Genomic DNA, 19,504 nt, shown 5'->3' on the forward strand with positions numbered 1-19,504 from the left:
TTTTTATCTTTGAGTACCTGAAGTATATATGTTGTTATAACGGGCAACATTGTTTTAAAAACCGGAAGTTAGCAGCAGGATTTACGTCACAGTCAGGTTTTCGCAGTTACAGATCGAAGTATTCTTGTGTTGGCGGGCGCGGCCATCTTGGTAAAATCGTGAGCTGGCGATTTAGTGCAGTTGGTGATAAATCGTAAAACATCTAAAATGTCGGAAAGGGAGGATAATGTTTATAAAGCAAAGCTGGCTGAACAAGCCGAGCGTTACGATGGTAAGTACATATTTGTCCTTTTACGCTATTATTTACTGAGATATGTATCGCTCAAATTTGCCGACAGTTGAAGGGCGATTTGACGCTGCCCGAGTACTATTACAATGCCTTAATCAAACATGTTATTGCAAAATTCATTACTCAAATGTCCTTCTATCGAAATTTTGTTCCCGTTATGCTTATTAAATGCTCATTACAGATATTTGTGTCCCTTGAATTTATAGTTTACGCTTAGGTTGGGTCGTCGATCGATGCGTCATCGCCCGGTTCGCGACGTTTTCTGAGATTCCTATAGTTACCATTTTTAAATGTAAAGTAAACCGTTTTATTTAGTGATTCAGACGAATTTTCATTTACGAATGACTTGTATTGTGATATGTTTTGTATTTGTAAATTAAATGTGTATATTAACAGCTTTCTTCTTGTCATCTGTCAATCTTAACACTAATGTTAGGCGTGCACTTGAACATGATATGAAATGTGCGACCCCACCTTTAAATAAACACATTTACATTTGAAATGTCATTTTAAGCGCATTTAAATAACGAATATAAATAAAGCTGAATTTAAATAGAAAATGCCGGCATTATTTCACCTTACAAGTCTGTCAAATTTTCTTTGTGGCGATTACATTATTTTTCAAATGTATATTTTAGTTCAGTTGTTTTTTTAAATTTTTATCGATGTTGTAAGATTAAATAACCGCAAACAATGTTATGCGATTTATTTCTTATCTTCGATTCATCAGTATGTAATTAAATAACACGCTTTTCTCATAAATATTAAAAATGCAAATAACTCGCACATGTTAATCAAAATAACAAATTATGTTCTGCCGGAATATTTTAATGAAATAATATTAAATCCTAAGTACTGTAGACTATTTAAGTGTAAATTTGGTTCATAACTAGTAAATGTAGGCAGAGAGGATAGAAAACCATTTCACCACAACGCCATTTAATACTGGATGCACGCATGTCTCACTTTCCACCCTTGATTTGTGGGCTCAGTATTTGTGTACATATTTCGAGTGCGTCTAAATATTTGTAGAAAAGTACTGAATTTACCTTACACGGTGTGTAAATGGACCACTTAATCTATTATAGAACACCATTTTTGGAGTAATATTTTTCAAAACTTATTAAATGTCCTATTTTTTAAGATAAATAAACATTCTGCCTTTAAAATTTCTTAAAAAAGTTATTCTTTTTACCTAGAAAAAAAATGGTGGTGTACTTAATTATGTATTATGTACTTTGTTTTAAGTGTCTTATAGAGCGGGGTAGCCACCAGACCAGGGCCCCGATTACAATGGGAAGTTAACAGAGTAATCTTCGACTGTATAAAGAAAAATCGATATTTGTGTACGAAAATGAGTATATTTGCATGAACATTTCAAGTATCTTTATCGGTAACCCATAATTGAAAATGTTTCAAATAAACAAATGTATGCATATTCTGCTTTTCATACAGAAATCTTAAGTTTCTGAGATCTACTTTTCACCGTCCAGAGTCCGTGCGATCTACCGATTATTTAATCAGAGTTTTATCATAAACTTTGCCATACATTTAATGAAAAAACTTTTTTTATCACGCATGCAATACGATCAGATAAATGAGATTTCGCTAGGATAAGCAAAGTCGGGTTTGTAGCTGGATATTGCCAACCTTAAAGAACCCAACGTTAATCCATACTTTTCGATTGCCTTAAGTATGAAAATATTCGCCCGTTCATATAAATGTGCCGAACCAAAATACAAGTGCAATCGATCAGTACATTTTTTACAATTCGGATATTCCTCTTAGGAAACCAGTGTCCAGATATCTAGACCGGAGCCTGACCTTGCTTTAAGAAATATATTGTAGCGCAGAGTAAGAATTATATTTTCCAGCGAAATTTGGTTCATTTGGAGCATCTCCGCAAATTTGTGGGACATTTCGTAAGCTTAATTATTGAATGGATAACTGATGAATCTGACCAACCGCTCAATTTCTTGGCTTTTTCGCGGTCGACTGGTCTAATGGGGAATCGACCGGTTGGCCAAGCTGCTATAAACCGTTACCAGGCAATGACAGATCATAATCCCCGCAAATGCCTAGACGTCCATATCCGTATTCTTTGTTCCCGTTGAGATATTTTTCTATTTACATGATTATTTATGATGTGATTTCATATTAAATTAAGGAAAATTGGTCTCGTTGGCTGTATCCATCCTGTCAAATATTTTTCTGGTTTCTTTGGGTTCTTCAACCATGCTATATTAGCACTGTAATATCTGTACCTTTAAGCTGAAATGCTGGAAGTCACATTTGGTAAACTGTTCGGGAGACTGGTTTAAAGTTGTTAAACTGTTGTAAATGTATCCATCGAAGTAAAAACACAATTTATTGCTGTTTTTTGGGATTTATAGGCGTTTGATAAGAATATTTAAGAAAAAAACATTTAAAGTATGGACCATCAAATAACAATAGGACTTAAAGGTTTTTTGTTCTAACCACCCGGCCCGCGCCCTAATTCCTCCCCGGACTTTAGTATAAAAAGTTATGTAGAATATCGAATGAAAAACAGTGTATTTATAAAACTTTCTTTAGGCGAAAACATTAAATTACGTGCCATTAATTATTGCTTTATGAAAATAACAGGTAAATATAAATTTAATGACATGATATTAATAGCAATAAAACAATAATTGAAAGTTAGCAATATGTGAAAAAAAGCAAAGTAAAATAATGAAATTAACGGAAAAAGAAATGACATAATGGTTAAGTATGGTTGATTATGAAAATAAGACTTAATCTTGCGCAAAATCCCTCGCTGCGTCAGGGGTAGTTATAAAAATTGTGGAATTTATTCGGTATCCACTGCTTTAATACCAGCAAACCATTGAATTTTGTTGAAGACATGAATATTATTACTGCGCTACTGGTGTTTTAGAACAAGCTATTTCAGTTGTGGTATACCGAAAGAATCAAATGTTTTTAGCATTAATAGAATCTGAATATATTAACAAAATGACATTCATAACTCAATTTTGCAAAAAATGTGACTTCCAACCTTTCAGCTTTAAGGAACAGATATTAGCACTGCATAAGCCGACGAGAACGACCAAGAAAGACGAATCAAAAGCTTCAATTCAACCGTGACAAGGTATTGTAGAAAGCGAAATGATGTAGAAATTTATACCAGAATAAAAGATAAATAAATCGGTTGCGTTCCATCCTCCGTCTGCTTCTACGGGAAATGGCGCGATTGTAGTAGTTGAAAGGATATTATTATGTTTTGGTAATGATCAATACAGTTGCAAATAGTTCATGTACAATAGCCTCGTAATAAGAAGTACATATTTTAGTTACCTCATAAAATTATTTTCAATGAAATAGGACAGGGATTTTCACACTTGTTTGGCATTCCTCGAGCGATTAATTATTATTGAAATATTGTCAACGGAAATGTACAACGCTGTAAAGAACAAACCACAAATTGGTCAGCTATTTTAGCAGATAACATGGAAGGCCTATTCTAACTGTTTGAACCTCTATTTTTCTAAACTTTCTTCGGCTTACTGTCAGAAGTCATTAAGTAAGCAATCTACCTATTTCATCACACTTCCGTTTTGTATTCAGTGAAGATGTCACTATGTTGCTAAATTCAACATTTGTATTATTTTAATATGGATACGAGACTACTGGTGAAAGGTAGATCATCTCAGAGTCAATACTTTGTTAGTCAAAGATGGCACTAAACGGGCGATTTGCAAGTATTACCGACAAAATCAAGAAAGGAGTTCTGCGTTGGTTTGGGCATGTAGTGCGAATGGACGGCGAAAGAACGGCTAAAACGATTTACAATGCGAATGTTGATGGATGCAGAAAACGAGGAAGATCGAGAAAGTCACGGCATTACCAAATCCAACAAATACTTGTCCGAATGATCGGCGCGCGTGCACGAGACGATATATGAATATAAAGGAAGCGAGGTCTATGCAAAGACAGTATTGTGGCGTTCTATCCTCTGCCCACGAAACGGCGTGGTTGTTTGTATGCTTGTTTGTTTTTGTCTTCAATGTTTTGGACGTGAGTATTTTTTTTTGCACTACAGGTCATGGTAATGGTCATTTCAGTTGCAGTATTATTATTATCTTGATAAATAACTGTTCTTTGGCGGATCAGGCAAACGCAATAACGCATACAATAATATCTCAGAGTAATAAGCCACTACCGCTGTATAGCCGCCCATACGGACAAAAATATTCTAGGTTTACTGCAAAACAATTGGCCGTAGGTACTCAGGCCGAGAATCACAAGCGCAGCGACGAAACCGTCGTTACATGTCTGTTAAACGAAAAATCAAACCAAAAATGCAACGCTTTTGTTTTATGCAATAGAGCGAAATCCCGTCTACAACTTCTGAACATAATTGGAATATTTTTAAAATCATGGTTTCTAACGTTTATTCGCGTAAAAATGTTCACATTCGATGAAAATCAAGTGCTATAATTTAGTTTTCTTTTTTTATTAAAAAAACATCTTCAAATCTAACCATTTAGTCGACCATTCGACTACTATTATTTTCTAATTAAAAAATAACTGGACACTCCCCGCTATTAAATCAACGTTTTAATTAAAATTTCGCGAGACAAGCGAATCACTCGCGCTCAATGCATGTTCTACTTCAAATATCCCTCGTAAGACCGAATAATTATATCTAAATTTCGATTATTATTGTCAGCTTTGCAAAAATATTCATTATAAAAATATTGAAACAACCCCTTGGTTGTAAAAAAAGAAAGAAAATCGTGATTTTAGTCATATTTTGCAAGTGTAATTTTCTGCGTCGCTTTTATTTTTATTTTTGTGTTATTCTGTGTCCTGTCTGTAAAGAATGCAGTTCTGAGTGTGAAAAAGAACGAGAACCCTGGACGAGCCTTTTTGACAGGTAAAAATCCCGAAAAAGTCAATCAATAGGAGTCTACCTCGTTGTGCAGTGGTCGGCATCTTGGTCGGTCGGCCGGCCATCGGTTCGCCTAATTTTCTCGAGGTCCCGGGTTCGATTCCTGACAGGGTGGACGGGAAAGATTGGTTTTAAAATTTCAATGTTCCTGGGCCGGCACCCGAAGCGTCATTGATCACCTCACATATGTAACAAAAATGTTCTAGATTGGCTGAAATTGGAGTGCCCTATACACCACTAGACGCGAATATCGAAATGATGATTAATTTGTTTTTAAATGTCTAGTTTATGGGTGTTTCTACCAATTTTACACATTAGCTAAATTTATAATGATCGCGAATATGACTTTTCAATATTCCCTTTTTAGGAGAAGTTCGATCACTATCGCACTCTCCCACGCTTAGATAAATCTAAAACCAAACAGCTTCCTCCCTATTTTTGATTTTCACCATTGCCGCGCAATTTTTGTTTGTTCTAATTTTTTTTTATGCTAAGCATTTTACATCTAGTCAGAACAGTGCTTAAAATACGTATGTATAGATTCCGTTTATGAATATAGTCAAACACGTGGTAGTTCACACAAAAAAAGTAATTGATTTATGCTAATATTGTAAATAATGTAATAGTCATTAATTTGCATAGTATTTCTCTCATTCTGGTTCCTCGAAAGGGGGCAGATAAATCGCCATTTTTGTATTGTACATAATTTCTTATTAGCTCGAAGATTATTTAACAATATTGCATCTGTTTTTATTTTCAACGTTACCTTTCTTTCACACAGGGCTCTTCTCGAATCGCTGGAGATTGATGTTAATTGTAGTTTAATACACAGATTATGTTCTGTGGCCGTGTGATATTCGGGGATGGTAAAGCCACTTTGATGTTATCGGCTTAGTTGGAAGCCGCTACCGAAATATTACGCTACGCATCGTAAAGATAATATTTATACTCTCCACTCAGGTTGTTTTACCAGTCAAACATAAACCGTTTGTATTGTAATAAGGTAATAAATAATCTACACACTACAGATAATTATAACGTCTGCTTCCTATAAACGGTTCTTGTGTATTTGGGCCCGTTAGATTATCCATATTTTATATACATACAGATAGTTTGAAATAGGGGGTCTAGTATTCCCACTATGACATTTGTGATTAGAAATCGGAATGATTCGAACGTTTATTATTTTTGTATTTGCTTTCGTGCAATGATAAAGCACCGATCGTCCGTCTTATGGCAAAACGATGCACCTCAAAAAAGCTCTAACTGAGATAATAGCCTTTAAACTGTTTTATAGCGTTTAAATCAGATTTTTTCTATAGCTACACCAAGTTTCCAATTTACTAGGAAGCCTTATAAAAAACAATCCTCAATACCTTAATATATGACAGATCTCAGAGAGTAGAATATTTAGAGCCGTATTACGGCAAAACTATGCATCGTTTTGCCATCAGACAGGCGTGATTTTACACAGCCGAGTCACCATTTTTAAAAGATATTTATTTTTTACTTTTACCAAAAGTAAGATCAAGGTTTAGAAAATAAATAGTTGATACCCCATGAAAGTGAATACCGTCCCACCCCTTTGAGATAATGTTTTGACTGCCATACTGACGTAAAGGCTCTGTATTGCCATAATTAATAAGTATCCATTGAACTTGATCCGTCACAGTCTTCACACGAGTTGCGTAACGCTATCGCCTTGAACATATTTGCAGAATACAAACAGTCTGTCCGAGTGCCTACCGATTGTAATAACATCAGTTATAAGCTAAGCAAACTTAGCACTCGGTACAAGCACAAGCACCGAGTAGACTAAACTCCTGACAAATTAACTATTGTTATTTTTCAGCAAAATGTCCGTTACAATAATATGGCACGTCTGAGATACTCGACAATTATAATGTCATGTCGTTTGTATCCACTATGTACACACAGCAAATAATAATTAGTAACTCACGTTAACACTATCAACCTGGGGAGAGGGACTGTTATCTAAAAAGGCTGTAAATAAAATGAAAGAAAATGTTTGCATTTTGGTATCTAGTTAAAATTAATAATGAGAAGGTCCAATGCTACGGGAAATTTGATATAAAAAATTTTTTCTTCCACGCTGTCAAAATTAGGGCATTTAATTATTGTACGACGAAGTTTCTTAGAAACGTATGAAAATAATTAATAAAAATACGTTTTCATAAAAATGTATACTAAACCAAACTGTAGATTAGGGTTTTCTACCGACATTTCTCGGTGGAACTGCATTTTAATTATTGTTATAAAAAATAAACTACTTATAAACGTCTAAGTGAACAACTGTTAAGAATGGCCAATCAATTATGTTTTGATTTATTTTCGGGTTCCGGGAAGCCACGTTTAGCGTGTTTTCATGTACGGGGCTCACTTTTTAAATGTCACGACAACTCACCAACGACAACTATTAACGTCGCGGCGGAGTAATTTCAAAATTATCAAACTTTAAAAAAATCATAGCGATGGTAATTCGATACACAAAATGTTTTTTTTTTTAAATTGACTTAGTTTGATATTAGTCTATTAACAAACAAAAGTAACCACCGAACTTCCTCATTGAGAATGTTCTTCTTCCTCGTGATCTAGGTCGTATGACCTGTTCGCGAAGGTGGACTGTCCTGGGATGATATTTTTATTTTATTTTATTTATTTTTGCACCACAACAGGCCAGGAGGCCCAATTACAGTGGTGAATTACATCACAGAACACCCAGGCTTGAGAAAATACACATTTTAATTTTTGTGTTCTCACCGGGAATCGAACCCGGAACCTTTCGTGTGTGAGTCAAGCGTCTTGACCACTACACCACGGAGGCCGCCATATCCCTATACTTCCATTTTTTCGGCGGACTCCTGCTGCTAGGGTTGTTTTCGGTCCTCTCGCAAGTCTCGATATCTTCCACGCGGTTCCTTCAGAAGCGCCTTTTGCTTCTTCCCCACCTCACTATTATTATTATTATGGATAACTTATATAGCGCCATTTTCGTAATAAAATACCTCAATGGCGCTTTACATAGTGATTCTATTGTTAAATTAATTTAATTGAAGCTTTTAAATTTGTAATTTAATCAAAACAATTTATTTTGTTGTCACATGCTACGGATTTATTCAAATGATTTAGATTCGATTTGATTCTTTAACACCACAGACAGATCTTACCATCTCATTTCTGATCCGATATCTAAGAGCTCTGCCTGCGACGGAGCGTAGGCTTCTCATTTCCGCCACATAAGTTAGTTGTTATAATTGAATATGTGAATATGCGATCCCTGTCATCGTTCTGAGCATTTTCACCTCACTTCTCACCCGCGACTTGGAAAATAAGGGAACCGAGTGATGGTAGCTGTGGTATATAATACTAGTCAATTAAATACTATTATTACTCGATAATAATGCATAATTTAGCGATTATTTTATATTTTTAATGTATTATTTGCATTTTTAGCCCATTGCGTATCTCGCGGAAATGACTCGAATGTTCCATGAATTATTTTGATAGTTGAGCGAGTAATAAACAACGTTTTCCGCCTTCACCGGGTTTACGATCGAAAATATTTTTTATCTGTCTTCGGCGGAGGAACAGTTTATTGTCCCGCCCATAGTAACTTACTTCATTTCCATTCTAACGATACCATTCCAGAATCATAGAATATTATTTTCCGATAAATGAAAAATTTAAAGTATTATTTAACGAAAACACGCTGCATACTAAAATATTTGAATATATACAATATTCGAACAAACTTTAAACTAGGTTTGGTTGGAGTCGATGGCTTTGTATGGTGCGGTGGCGGTTCTCCGTTGGATTTATATGCTAGCCACACTTGTCGCGGTTTAATTTGTGACAACACAATGCGATGGACAGGCTGACACGGTACCACCGTAGACCGCCCACCGATGCATTCCCACCGCCCAAACTCACAACGAAAGTGATATCAAAATACACCGAGTCATGACGATGATGCCGTACATTCTTACTGCCGTTATTCCATTCTAATGTTTGCCTATTAAATTGTAACCAATCCCACACCTCACCGATTCCCGTACGATAAAATAAGACAAAAATGGACGGCTTCAAAAGCGCGACCTTCGTGTATTAGAAATATGGCCTTATTCTGTAAATTCATTCGTATTTTATGAGAGGAAGCAAGAACGAAATACGATTTTGTTTGCGTTACAGTGAGATGGCTATATGACGAACGAACGAACTTACGAAACGAAATTGTGACAGAATAAGCCTCCCGAAAGATTCTCCACCCGTAATAGAATGCACGTAAAACGAGAAAGATCGACAAGTGGGCTGATATTATGTTCAATCATTGTTTCGCGTCTTGAAATTGTATATCCAATAGATTATATTAGTCGCGGTTTCAATCGGTAAAAACAACAGTGTCCTCTAAAACAGTCAAAAACTTAGTGGTTTTTATTAAAAAAACAGCACAGCCAAATAGATTATCCCCCACTGTCGCCGGTTTTTATTAAATTTCTTATAAAACAACATTCGAGTTCTTCCTTATTCCGCAATGCGGGGCAATCTCCCGGTTTTAAGTAAAGTACGGCGAGGGATTTCCTCATTCGTTATTTATATCCGACCATTACAGTGTCCCCGTTTCCGTGATTCTCGAGTACACATATCACAATGACGGCGAGTGTACCGCTGTCACGTCACCCCATCACCATACTCGCTGGGACCACGTTCGTCTTGTCACCGGCTTTCTACGCACTTAACGTCCCGAGAAGGGCACCGTCGGACACTTAAGTATGCTTGTCTGGGGTAGTGGTAGCCACGAACAACTATTCATTTCTCTCACTTTTTCTACCGTCCAATTGCCCGTCACGTCCTTAATCGTTGGCATTAACTGCCGAAGGTTGTCAACTGTAAAGAGGAACTCAAATGTTTTCTTGCGCGCGGTAAAAATTGGAACATTACATTGTAAAAAATATATTTTAATAATGACGAACTAATTCGAACGACGTCACTGGTTCGTACAAATCAACCAATGACTTATCATTCTCTCTCTTAAGAGTTAATTAATTAAATTAATTATGGATAACTTATATAGCGCCATTTTCATAATAAAATACCTCAAGGGCGCTTTACATGGTGATTCTATTGTTAAGTTAATTTAATTGAAGCTTTTAAATTTGTAATTTAATTAAAATAATTTATTTTGTTGTCACGTGCTACGGATTTATTCAAATGAAGAGTTGTAGAAGATATCTGGTTTGCTTGCCGTCAATGGACCAATGGGCAGAACTGATTGAGAATAAGCGGAAGAGAACCTCTGACGTCACACGCGGAGTTATTTCAGAATTACAAAACTTGGAAAAATCATAGCGCTGATAATACGATACATACAAATTGAAAAAAAAAACCACTGAACTTCCTCATTATTCATTAATATCTCACCTCAAAGAAAATTAAATGAAATTTTCAACTTGACGGTTTTTTTTATTATCGGATTTCAGCAGTTCAAAGGTTGTTTACCGTATATATACGTATATAAATAGCGAGCTGTAGTAATTTTTCTCACGATGTTAATCAGTAAGCCTTCGGGTTCTGATGCCCGCGAAATTAACGTTCGTATTTTATACTCAGTCCCCTGAGAACATTTTGAATAGCTTCAAACGTAGATGTTTAACTATACGTAAAAATGGCCATTCATCGGAGGGGTTGGGCGAACCTCTCCTTCTCGTGGTTTGTGAATTCGGGGTGGTTCGCCGTCTGGCTCGTTTCCACGCGATGCGTCCGCCCCCAGTAACACCATAATAGGTCCATACCCGGTCAATACCCCACGACTCCGTCTGGTTTTCATTTTGCGCTAAAGTTTCCCAGAGAAGAGATGCGCAGCTGCCGCCGCTTTTTTTCTACTATTGCAAATGGAAAGTTACTATCTATGTTGTCTACGTATGGCTGCTAGGTACCGACGACTGTTTCATTATTATTCCTCGCAATATTAAGTCTTATCCACATTTAAACCCAAAAGAAGTACAGAAAATTAAACATTTACTTCACGGCCTTACGAAATCTTTTGCGCAAGTTCCAAATACTTATCGTCCTGTGAAGTACATATCTCGGATTTCCGTCTCGCGTGGCAACTTTTCTACGAGTTTCTTATGACTATATTGCACTCGACTGAGTCAGCTTATTGATAGCCTAATTCCTCGGAAAAACTGCACCATGAACTACTAGCTAGTGTGTTTATGCGTCATATGTTATCGTGTTACCGCAATTCCAAAATTATCTTATACAGCGAAATGGTCTTTACGATTACGAGATCAATAAAATAGTTTATTTCTATGTTGTAAGCTTCATGTAGTAGCAATGGATCCTAATATATTAATGCATTTTTTTTTCTTATGACTGAATCGCGGTCAGCCTAAACTTTTAAGTATCTCGGTTACTTGCTCTTGACTCTGCGAGAACGAAAACTATTTATGTATTATATGTATATTATTCCTAATAGGAAAATATCACATACAACGAATACCGATACAAACATATGAAATGTATTTAGAAAAATTAATTAGATCATATGGATATTGTGGAGAAATGTTTTCATACATAACTTTAAAAAATAAATTATTAAAAAACATGTCCCTACAAAAACGCTACATTTTAGACCTTGATAATTGTGACGCCAAGATTCGTGGCGATGTTCTATTTAAATTTAAACGGTCACAAAGTTTAAAATTTACATAAAAAAATTTTTTTCTCGACTGTATTTCATAGACCCTTATTAATTTAAAATTGGAAATAGAAAAACATAACTCATATTTCTCTATTGGCGAGGCAATTTTAGAAATGAAAGATTTCGTTTTATATTCATCCAGTGTGTATTGCGACGGAGATGTACCGATCCGCGGTCTCCTTACTTTCCGTACTGGATGACTCTGTGTAGGGCGTCGGGTGAGGGGTGGGCAATGGTAATGGGACATCCCCGTCGTGTTACTCGATATTCACCGGTCGTGGTCGCTACAGTTTCTGTCCCGCACACTAAGTAGCTAAATTGAATTCGATTATAAAAGGTAACCAAAATAATAAATTAACACGCCCATATTTATTTAACCGAACCCTCGTTCGGACGCTAAACACGAGAATCTGTTTAACTACGTCCCTACATGGTTACAAATATGTGTAATTATTAATATTATATAACGTGTTTAATGTTTACTAAAATTATATTTATTTCAGTCTCCAGTCCTTCGATCCAGGTTGTATAATATCTGCAGCGATTATTCGTGATCACGAAAGTAATCCATCGGTAATGTGTGTATGCGGAATAGCATTTCTATAATATATAGTAAGAATGTTCATTTGTTTGCATTACGTTTTCACTTATTCTTAAAACAGGGCGAAATTCGAATTGCGAATTCTTCAAACGATCACTGAATCAAATTCAATTATAAACACCTCTCTCCCGCTTCCACTCCCACAAAGTCTACTATAAACCATTGAGTCTTTCTAATTTTGTTATAATAATTTTCTATGGATAAATGTGTTCATAAAAATGCCCAAATACATAAATAAATCCCCGGTGAATTTTTCAATCCCCGAAAAATATTATTTTCAAGTATGAGGATTATCAGTTATGCTAATTATATATCATTATACATAGGTAGGTATGTTGACAGACTATATAGCGCCATACCAGCACATCTACATCTATCACATCCACACCCGAGGGTATCCCCCGGGGTAAGTCCTAGCAGGATTATTCAGAGCCTTATTCTAAATTACATTACGTACATTAAAATTCTAACAGATGTTTCAATTTGTGACTCGTATTTTGCGGATTCAAAATGCGATAAGAAATTCTAATAAATTCAATTTGCCTCAGTAGGTAATGTCGAAACATAAAAGAACACATGCGGAACGTAACATCTCCGATTTTGTAGATATGCATACGAATCCTTTGATTTCCAGATCGAATTGAAATTTATGTAGATCAAACCAGGTAACGTTTTCCAAAATATATTGGTCGCTTTGATATTTCCCGCATAGTAACAGTTTTGGCATTTTTTTCTCAATTATTTCAACGTCACATTCGAATCTCATTTCCACGGGGTCACTGCAGAAAGCTTCTAATCCCGAACGCTTATTTCCGTACGTGTAAATGATTTCTTTCCGCCTAGTCAACAGAACGTGTCCTTTATAAACATTTCTACGCCCGAAATTGCGAAGACATGGGATGGTTTACTTCGTTCGATCCTTCCCACCGAACATATTCTCGTTCCACTGACTGGTTCAACTTTCGATTTCCAACCACCCATTAAACATTTTGCGGATTCTTATCCGACGCTTTTTATGCCGCGTTATTTTAATTTTCTACAAACAATGGATTCGGAATAATGTCCGGCGCGACTTCGTCTCTTCGCTTCACAGTCATCTCGGAGCATTGTCTCAGTTACAATGCCGGGAGAAATTCGACATGACAATACAGATTATATTGTTGGGATTGCCGCAAAGTAGGGTCGGAGGTACGGGCGAAGTCGGCTCATTTCTCTTGCAATTAAACAACATAAAAATAATAAATTCACCTCATTCTTTTGTGCGAATCCCATCTCCATGCCAGTAATTATAGTATTTTTTGCAGCACCAAGTGGTCTCTAACGGGAAACTGCCGACACGTGGAGGAATACCGCGAATTATATTACCCGCGTGCAAATGCTGACCGCAAAGCGTAATCATAGTATTCGCGAAATCATTTCACATAATATATCGAAGATTATTTTTACGAGTAAAAGGGTTCTACGATATCCTGTAGAAAATTCTAAATCTCTTAAAATAAACGAAACGGGAACACGACGATGCCATAGTGTAATGACATTTTGATCAGTTTCCCCGTGTTGCATTTTCCATTAATGATCAGCCTAATGAATCCATATGCTCGGTGCGAGGTTTCTCCGCTCCAGTTAATCCCAGAAAACGATTTACCTTATTGGCCACATAATTAATGGGTTTTTTCACATTGGCGCCATGTATTATAATGTTGATAAAACTCGGAATAAGACACATGGCTCGCAAAATATTTGCATTGTACGCGGGACGTTGAGTACAATCCGTCTAGTTCACCTAGCAAAAAATTTCACGCTGGCCTTGATACGTCACAACCGCTAATACGAACTGCTACGACCAATCTTGGTTCGTTTTAAATAAGTCCGCTAAGCCATTACATTTTGATTCGCAAATTACGATTAAAAAGTTTTTTATTTTCGCGACATTTTTTTTGTCTATTTACACATCGATCGACGATTTAACATAATTATTACCTATTCCAGTCGGCGCTCTTGTCGATAAATCATCACATTATGTTTTCAGCTGAAGAGCTCGTTTACGCAAATGGTGTGTGAATAATTGCGATTGCAAGGTGCAAATAATTGTGGTAATGAAGAAGTTCGAAGGCAAGAGGGGATGTCACGGGACATGGTGACGTAAGCCGGTAACACGCGGTCACCTGTCATTAGTGGACTAGAGGCGCGTGCTGCTGGCCGCTTGTCGTCCATTACCTGACTCTAACTGTCTGGTGCGGACCAACCAGCGCTACAATGAATTAATTATAAATTATCTGTAACATCGCGCTCCACATACAAATACATATATAGGGAAATGCGGACAAAATTACATATCGCACTCATTTTATTCGCACCCGTACAGTAAAAGGCCTCGCGCGCTTCTATACAGGATATTCTTTAAACCCTGTCAATCCCGAAACCACGGTGATCAGTATGGGCAAGAAGACATATTGGCATATTTAAAAAAATATTTAGAACGAAGAAAATTTGTAAAAATAAAATATTAAAAAGAACAAATGGTTTAAAGAACACCCTGTATATTTATTTATAAATATATCTATAGATTATTAGGTCCTTTATGGTATACATTCGTTTTCATTCACAATTTTTTGATTTTTCATGTTTATTTATGTTTCAATTTTTGAGGTAATTTACGTACAAAATGACATACTGGTACAAATAACAAAACGACATAAGTATGTACATAGAGGAAGTAAAAGCAAAAAAAAATCTATTTAAAATCCCCTTGAAAGAAGAAGGGAGGCTATAAAGGCAATTTTAATTACGACATAGGTGATAAAGGCTTCGCGGCTGACACGCAGGAGGATGAAGACTGTCAGTGCACTTATTACAACGAACTGTTTTCGCGCTTCAAGCCTGGTCTGGTATTTTGTACACTCTAGCAGGGGTAGAGAACGCTTTACTAGAACGTAATTTACATACTAATTACGCTCTAACAAAGCGCTCTCTATCCTCGCGAGAGCGTTCAGAATCGCACCCCTGGTGAGAGCTGGTTACGATGCATGACATACCTAATAAGACAAATATATTTATTTGTGAACTCTGTCTCTAATTGTCAGTTTCTATATTGTATGCCGTTATGTCCGTAATTCGTATGTCGTATTATTACTCATACTGTATGGATAAAATGTTTTTTTTGTTGATCTCATATATTATTTTTAATTTTGAATTCCTTTTTTTATTTTTTTTTAGAACCCATGCCATGTGTAGATAATAAACTAAAGATATTTATTTTTAAATACCACTGTTCCAGCCTTTTAAATTAAAAATATACGAATTAAAATAAAAACACTCTCATTTTGTCTGTAATTCCCCTACAAGTACGAACATTTTTTTCAAATTGATCTAATTACACCAGGGTATGGCGGAAGTGTTTTACTCGATCAAGTACATTGAAATGTCTCATTATAAATATTAGGCCAGCAGTGTGACGATAGCGTTGATGAGTAATGAGAATGATTAACAGGTTGAAAGAAAGACCAGCTACCTATCGCGGATTTATACACGCGAAATAAAGACCCACCTATTGGTGGGCTCAGATGGTTGAAATGTGTAATTATAATTACCGATCGACAGATTGCTCGCGGACCAAATTTAGTAATTGATGAATTCTTCGCTTATTTCTTCCAGAGTTTAATTTGCATTTTAAGGCCCCTCCTACAAATTGCTATTCTTTCCAATTAACAGCTACATAAAAATCTTTACAAAACACCAGATAGCTTATACTCTCACTAATTACTTTTCCGCAAATTACTCTCTTAATTCTGACTTTTAAACTGTCTGAATCAAGTAGGTAGATACTTATAGTCTGCGCCAATTTATTATAATTTAATTTTGAAGACTCCACCATCACCCCCTCCCCCCGGTCCTCTGGAAGTTTGCTTGCATAATTATTAGAATGAGAAACTTTAGTCCTACGGGAAATGTGATACAAAAAATGTTTTCTTGCTCGGGGTAAAATTGGAGCATTAAATTGTACAGCAAAGTTTCTTGAAAATGTACGGAAAAAATAATAAAAAATATTTTAATAAAAACGCACTACTTTGAATGACGTCACTGGTTCATGTGAATCAACCTATGATCTGAGAGCCATGGAAGATTTCCGGTCTACTTGTCGCTTCTGGACCAATGGGAAGAACTGAATAAGAATAAGCGGAAATGAACCTCTGACGTTACACGTGGAGTTATTTCAGAAATACAAAACTTTAAAGAATCGTAGCGCTGATAATACGATAAATAAAAATTGAAAAAAAATTGACTTAGTTTAATAGTCTATTAATAAATAAATTAAAAAATTAAAAACCACTGAACTTCCTCATTGGCGTCCTGGTTCATCTGACAGTATCATCATTGCGATAAATGTACCGGTTGAACATCGCACAAAAATATTTCATTAACTCGCATTCCTACATTATTTTTTGCGTTTGTATAAAAGATAAACCCTTCGAGTTAAGAATATCTACCAACCGAAAAAAATAACCAAATCGGTTCAGTTTTGGGATACGGAAAACGGGACAGCGAAACGTCGATTTTGGTTAGGCAAAATTAGTCCGACGTGCAGTTGTCTTTTTTGCACAGTATCTGAAGGCATTTTGGACCGATTTGAAAACCGAAATAACTATGCATAATTTAACCGCCCATTTCTATAATTCGTATCGTCCAGTTTTTATAAAAAAATAAACTGACTAAGCCGTTTTATGCTTTATTAAAAGAGGCACAAAAATCAATGTTTAACGGCTAAAAAACATCGTCCAATTCCAAAACGCATCTTGTCCGTCTGCACTCCATTTCTAAATAACGTCATCTTATCCATTTTGAGGTTAAATAATATTTTGTTTACGTTTATGCTTATAATCAAATAAGTTATTATTTTTTCTCCCTTTACAACCACTTTCGAAAATATTACCACGATTCATCTTGTCCCTTTAAAACATTTCCTAAGTGCAAACAGTTACAAAAGTCATTTTGTCCATGAAATATCTTTGAACAATTAAAAAACTATTTTTAATGTTTGAAGCACTAACGTGGAACATTATTATTCAATATATTAAAATGAAATAACTTTTGTTTTTTTTTATGTACCACTTTTTCATAATTTAATAAATGACTAACTAGTTGCGGCAAAATCACGAAGAGGGCATGGTGTTTTTGCTAAACTAGTGGGTTATAAATTGTTATAAAAATAAATTGGTACACTAAAAAAAACAAAGTTATTTCATTTTAATATACTGAATTTAAAAAACTGTCTATAATAAATGTTTTTAGTTAACTCTATTTAATGAGATTTTTTTTATATATATTTTTATATTTTGTCTATACCTACCTATACATATTTTGTGAATATCTCGGAACAAAGCGAGACGGACAAGATGAACTTTGGAAATCAGCTACTCAATTATTTTACGATTAACTGGTACAAATTGACTTCATAATAAATATATGAACGAAATAATAATTTTATGTCAAATTTATTATTCGAAGCTCATAAACATCAGTCGAGTGTTTTGATGGAAAATCGAGGGTTGTATTTCACGGTTAGACATTAAACCAGAACCAATTGCAATTCATCCACCGCGTGGAGTAGGTACTCCACCGGGGTGTAGCACGCTCACCTTGGTGCGAGGAGGGGGGTGGGGGGGGGGGTGTATTGCCTACTTCAGAGGATCGCTGTGTCGGTCCACCGTTGTTCCTCTGGGCTGATATGTCTCTCCTCTACCGAACATATCTCCATATACGCGATATTACTCCTAATTACTATCACGCGTTTCTATTCGAACTTGGGTCTCCTTTTGTGCCACGCGTCCTATCTCCTACCAGCAAACAACTATACTCTATCCAACCATTTATTTAACTTTTGACAGCTCGATTATGTATCGATTAGGGATGTCCTAATGCGTTACCGAATCGATTTCTCATAAAAATCGACTTTATTTAGGAAAAAGTTTTAATCTCAACATTTTGTAGCTTATAAACATACCCAGACGTTTAAAGCAGAGTTTATATTACGAAAGCGCTGTAGTAAAACTTTTTTTTTTTTTTAAGTCTTCATTCAATAAAAAATATTGCAAAAAATACATCATTTCTTTACAAAAGAAACCTTAAATACAGTCTCGATAAACTCCTTAATTGGAGTTTGTCATTGGGTGCAGGAGCTACAGAAAACCCAAATATGCATCGGACTATTTTATTGTCGTAATGTAAATTGAGAAATTTTGTGTCGCGACACTGTCAGTTTGTCGGCGACAATAATAAATGACAGCGACCACGGCGCCATTAAAGTTCAATATATTCTGACAAACTGTCAAATTAGTTTTGGCCATAGACAAAATCCGTCGCCAATGACGCAGTGGCGGCGTTAATTTGCCATCACTTGCAACGAGACGCCCGTGCTATATAGTAACTACATTTCCTTTCGCTGAGAGTTCATTCACATTTTTTATACGTCGAGTTGAGTATTTATATTCCTCCGTATTGATTGTTTTTATTCCCGTGAGCTTTATACTTACAAAATAATGCCGAAAGGTATGGTGCTTAAAGGACAATCGAGAGAGCTTGTGCTGCGCCTTCGTGAATATTTTGAAAAGGAATGTCGTAATGGCGGACCTCTTATACCAGTGACGCAAGTTAGAGACCGTGTTGCAGCAGCATTGGGAATAAGTGCTCCAACAGTGGCAAAAATAACCAAAGAAAGCTACGGCAGAAGCGGCATGGAACAGAACACGCTATCTACGCCTAAGAAAAAACGTCAGCCCCGTAAAGTGACTGCAGTTGACAGTTTTGACGCTGATGCTATTCGCCGTCATATATACGACTATTACTTTAGAAAAGAGATTCCGACATTAAAAAAACTAGTAGAATCTCTGAAAAATAGTGGCTTGTTTCGTGGTCAAAAATCTTCTTTGGCAAAGGTGTTAAAACAGATTGGGTTTCTATATA

The 19,504-nt window shown here is 35.9% G+C and overlaps 1 protein-coding gene across 1 annotated transcript in view; it reads left to right on the forward strand.

Moving 5' to 3' along the window:
* The first annotated feature begins 108 nt into the window (after positions 1-108).
* Positions 109-19,504, forward strand: part of 14-3-3epsilon (tyrosine 3-monooxygenase/tryptophan 5-monooxygenase activation protein epsilon) — a 51,899-nt gene continuing 32,503 nt past the window's right edge. Inside the window, exon 1 of the mRNA XM_088230465.1 lies at positions 109-271. Coding sequence (XP_088086591.1) covers positions 208-271 — 64 coding nt within the window. The 5' untranslated portion in view covers positions 109-207. The remainder of the gene's footprint in view (positions 272-19,504) is intronic.

Source organism: Micrasema longulum, unplaced genomic scaffold, assembly GCF_059751315.1.
Source record: "Micrasema longulum isolate JH-2025_06_02 unplaced genomic scaffold, ASM5975131v1 h1tg000769l, whole genome shotgun sequence".
Classification (NCBI taxonomy): Eukaryota; Metazoa; Arthropoda; class Insecta; order Trichoptera; family Brachycentridae; genus Micrasema; species Micrasema longulum.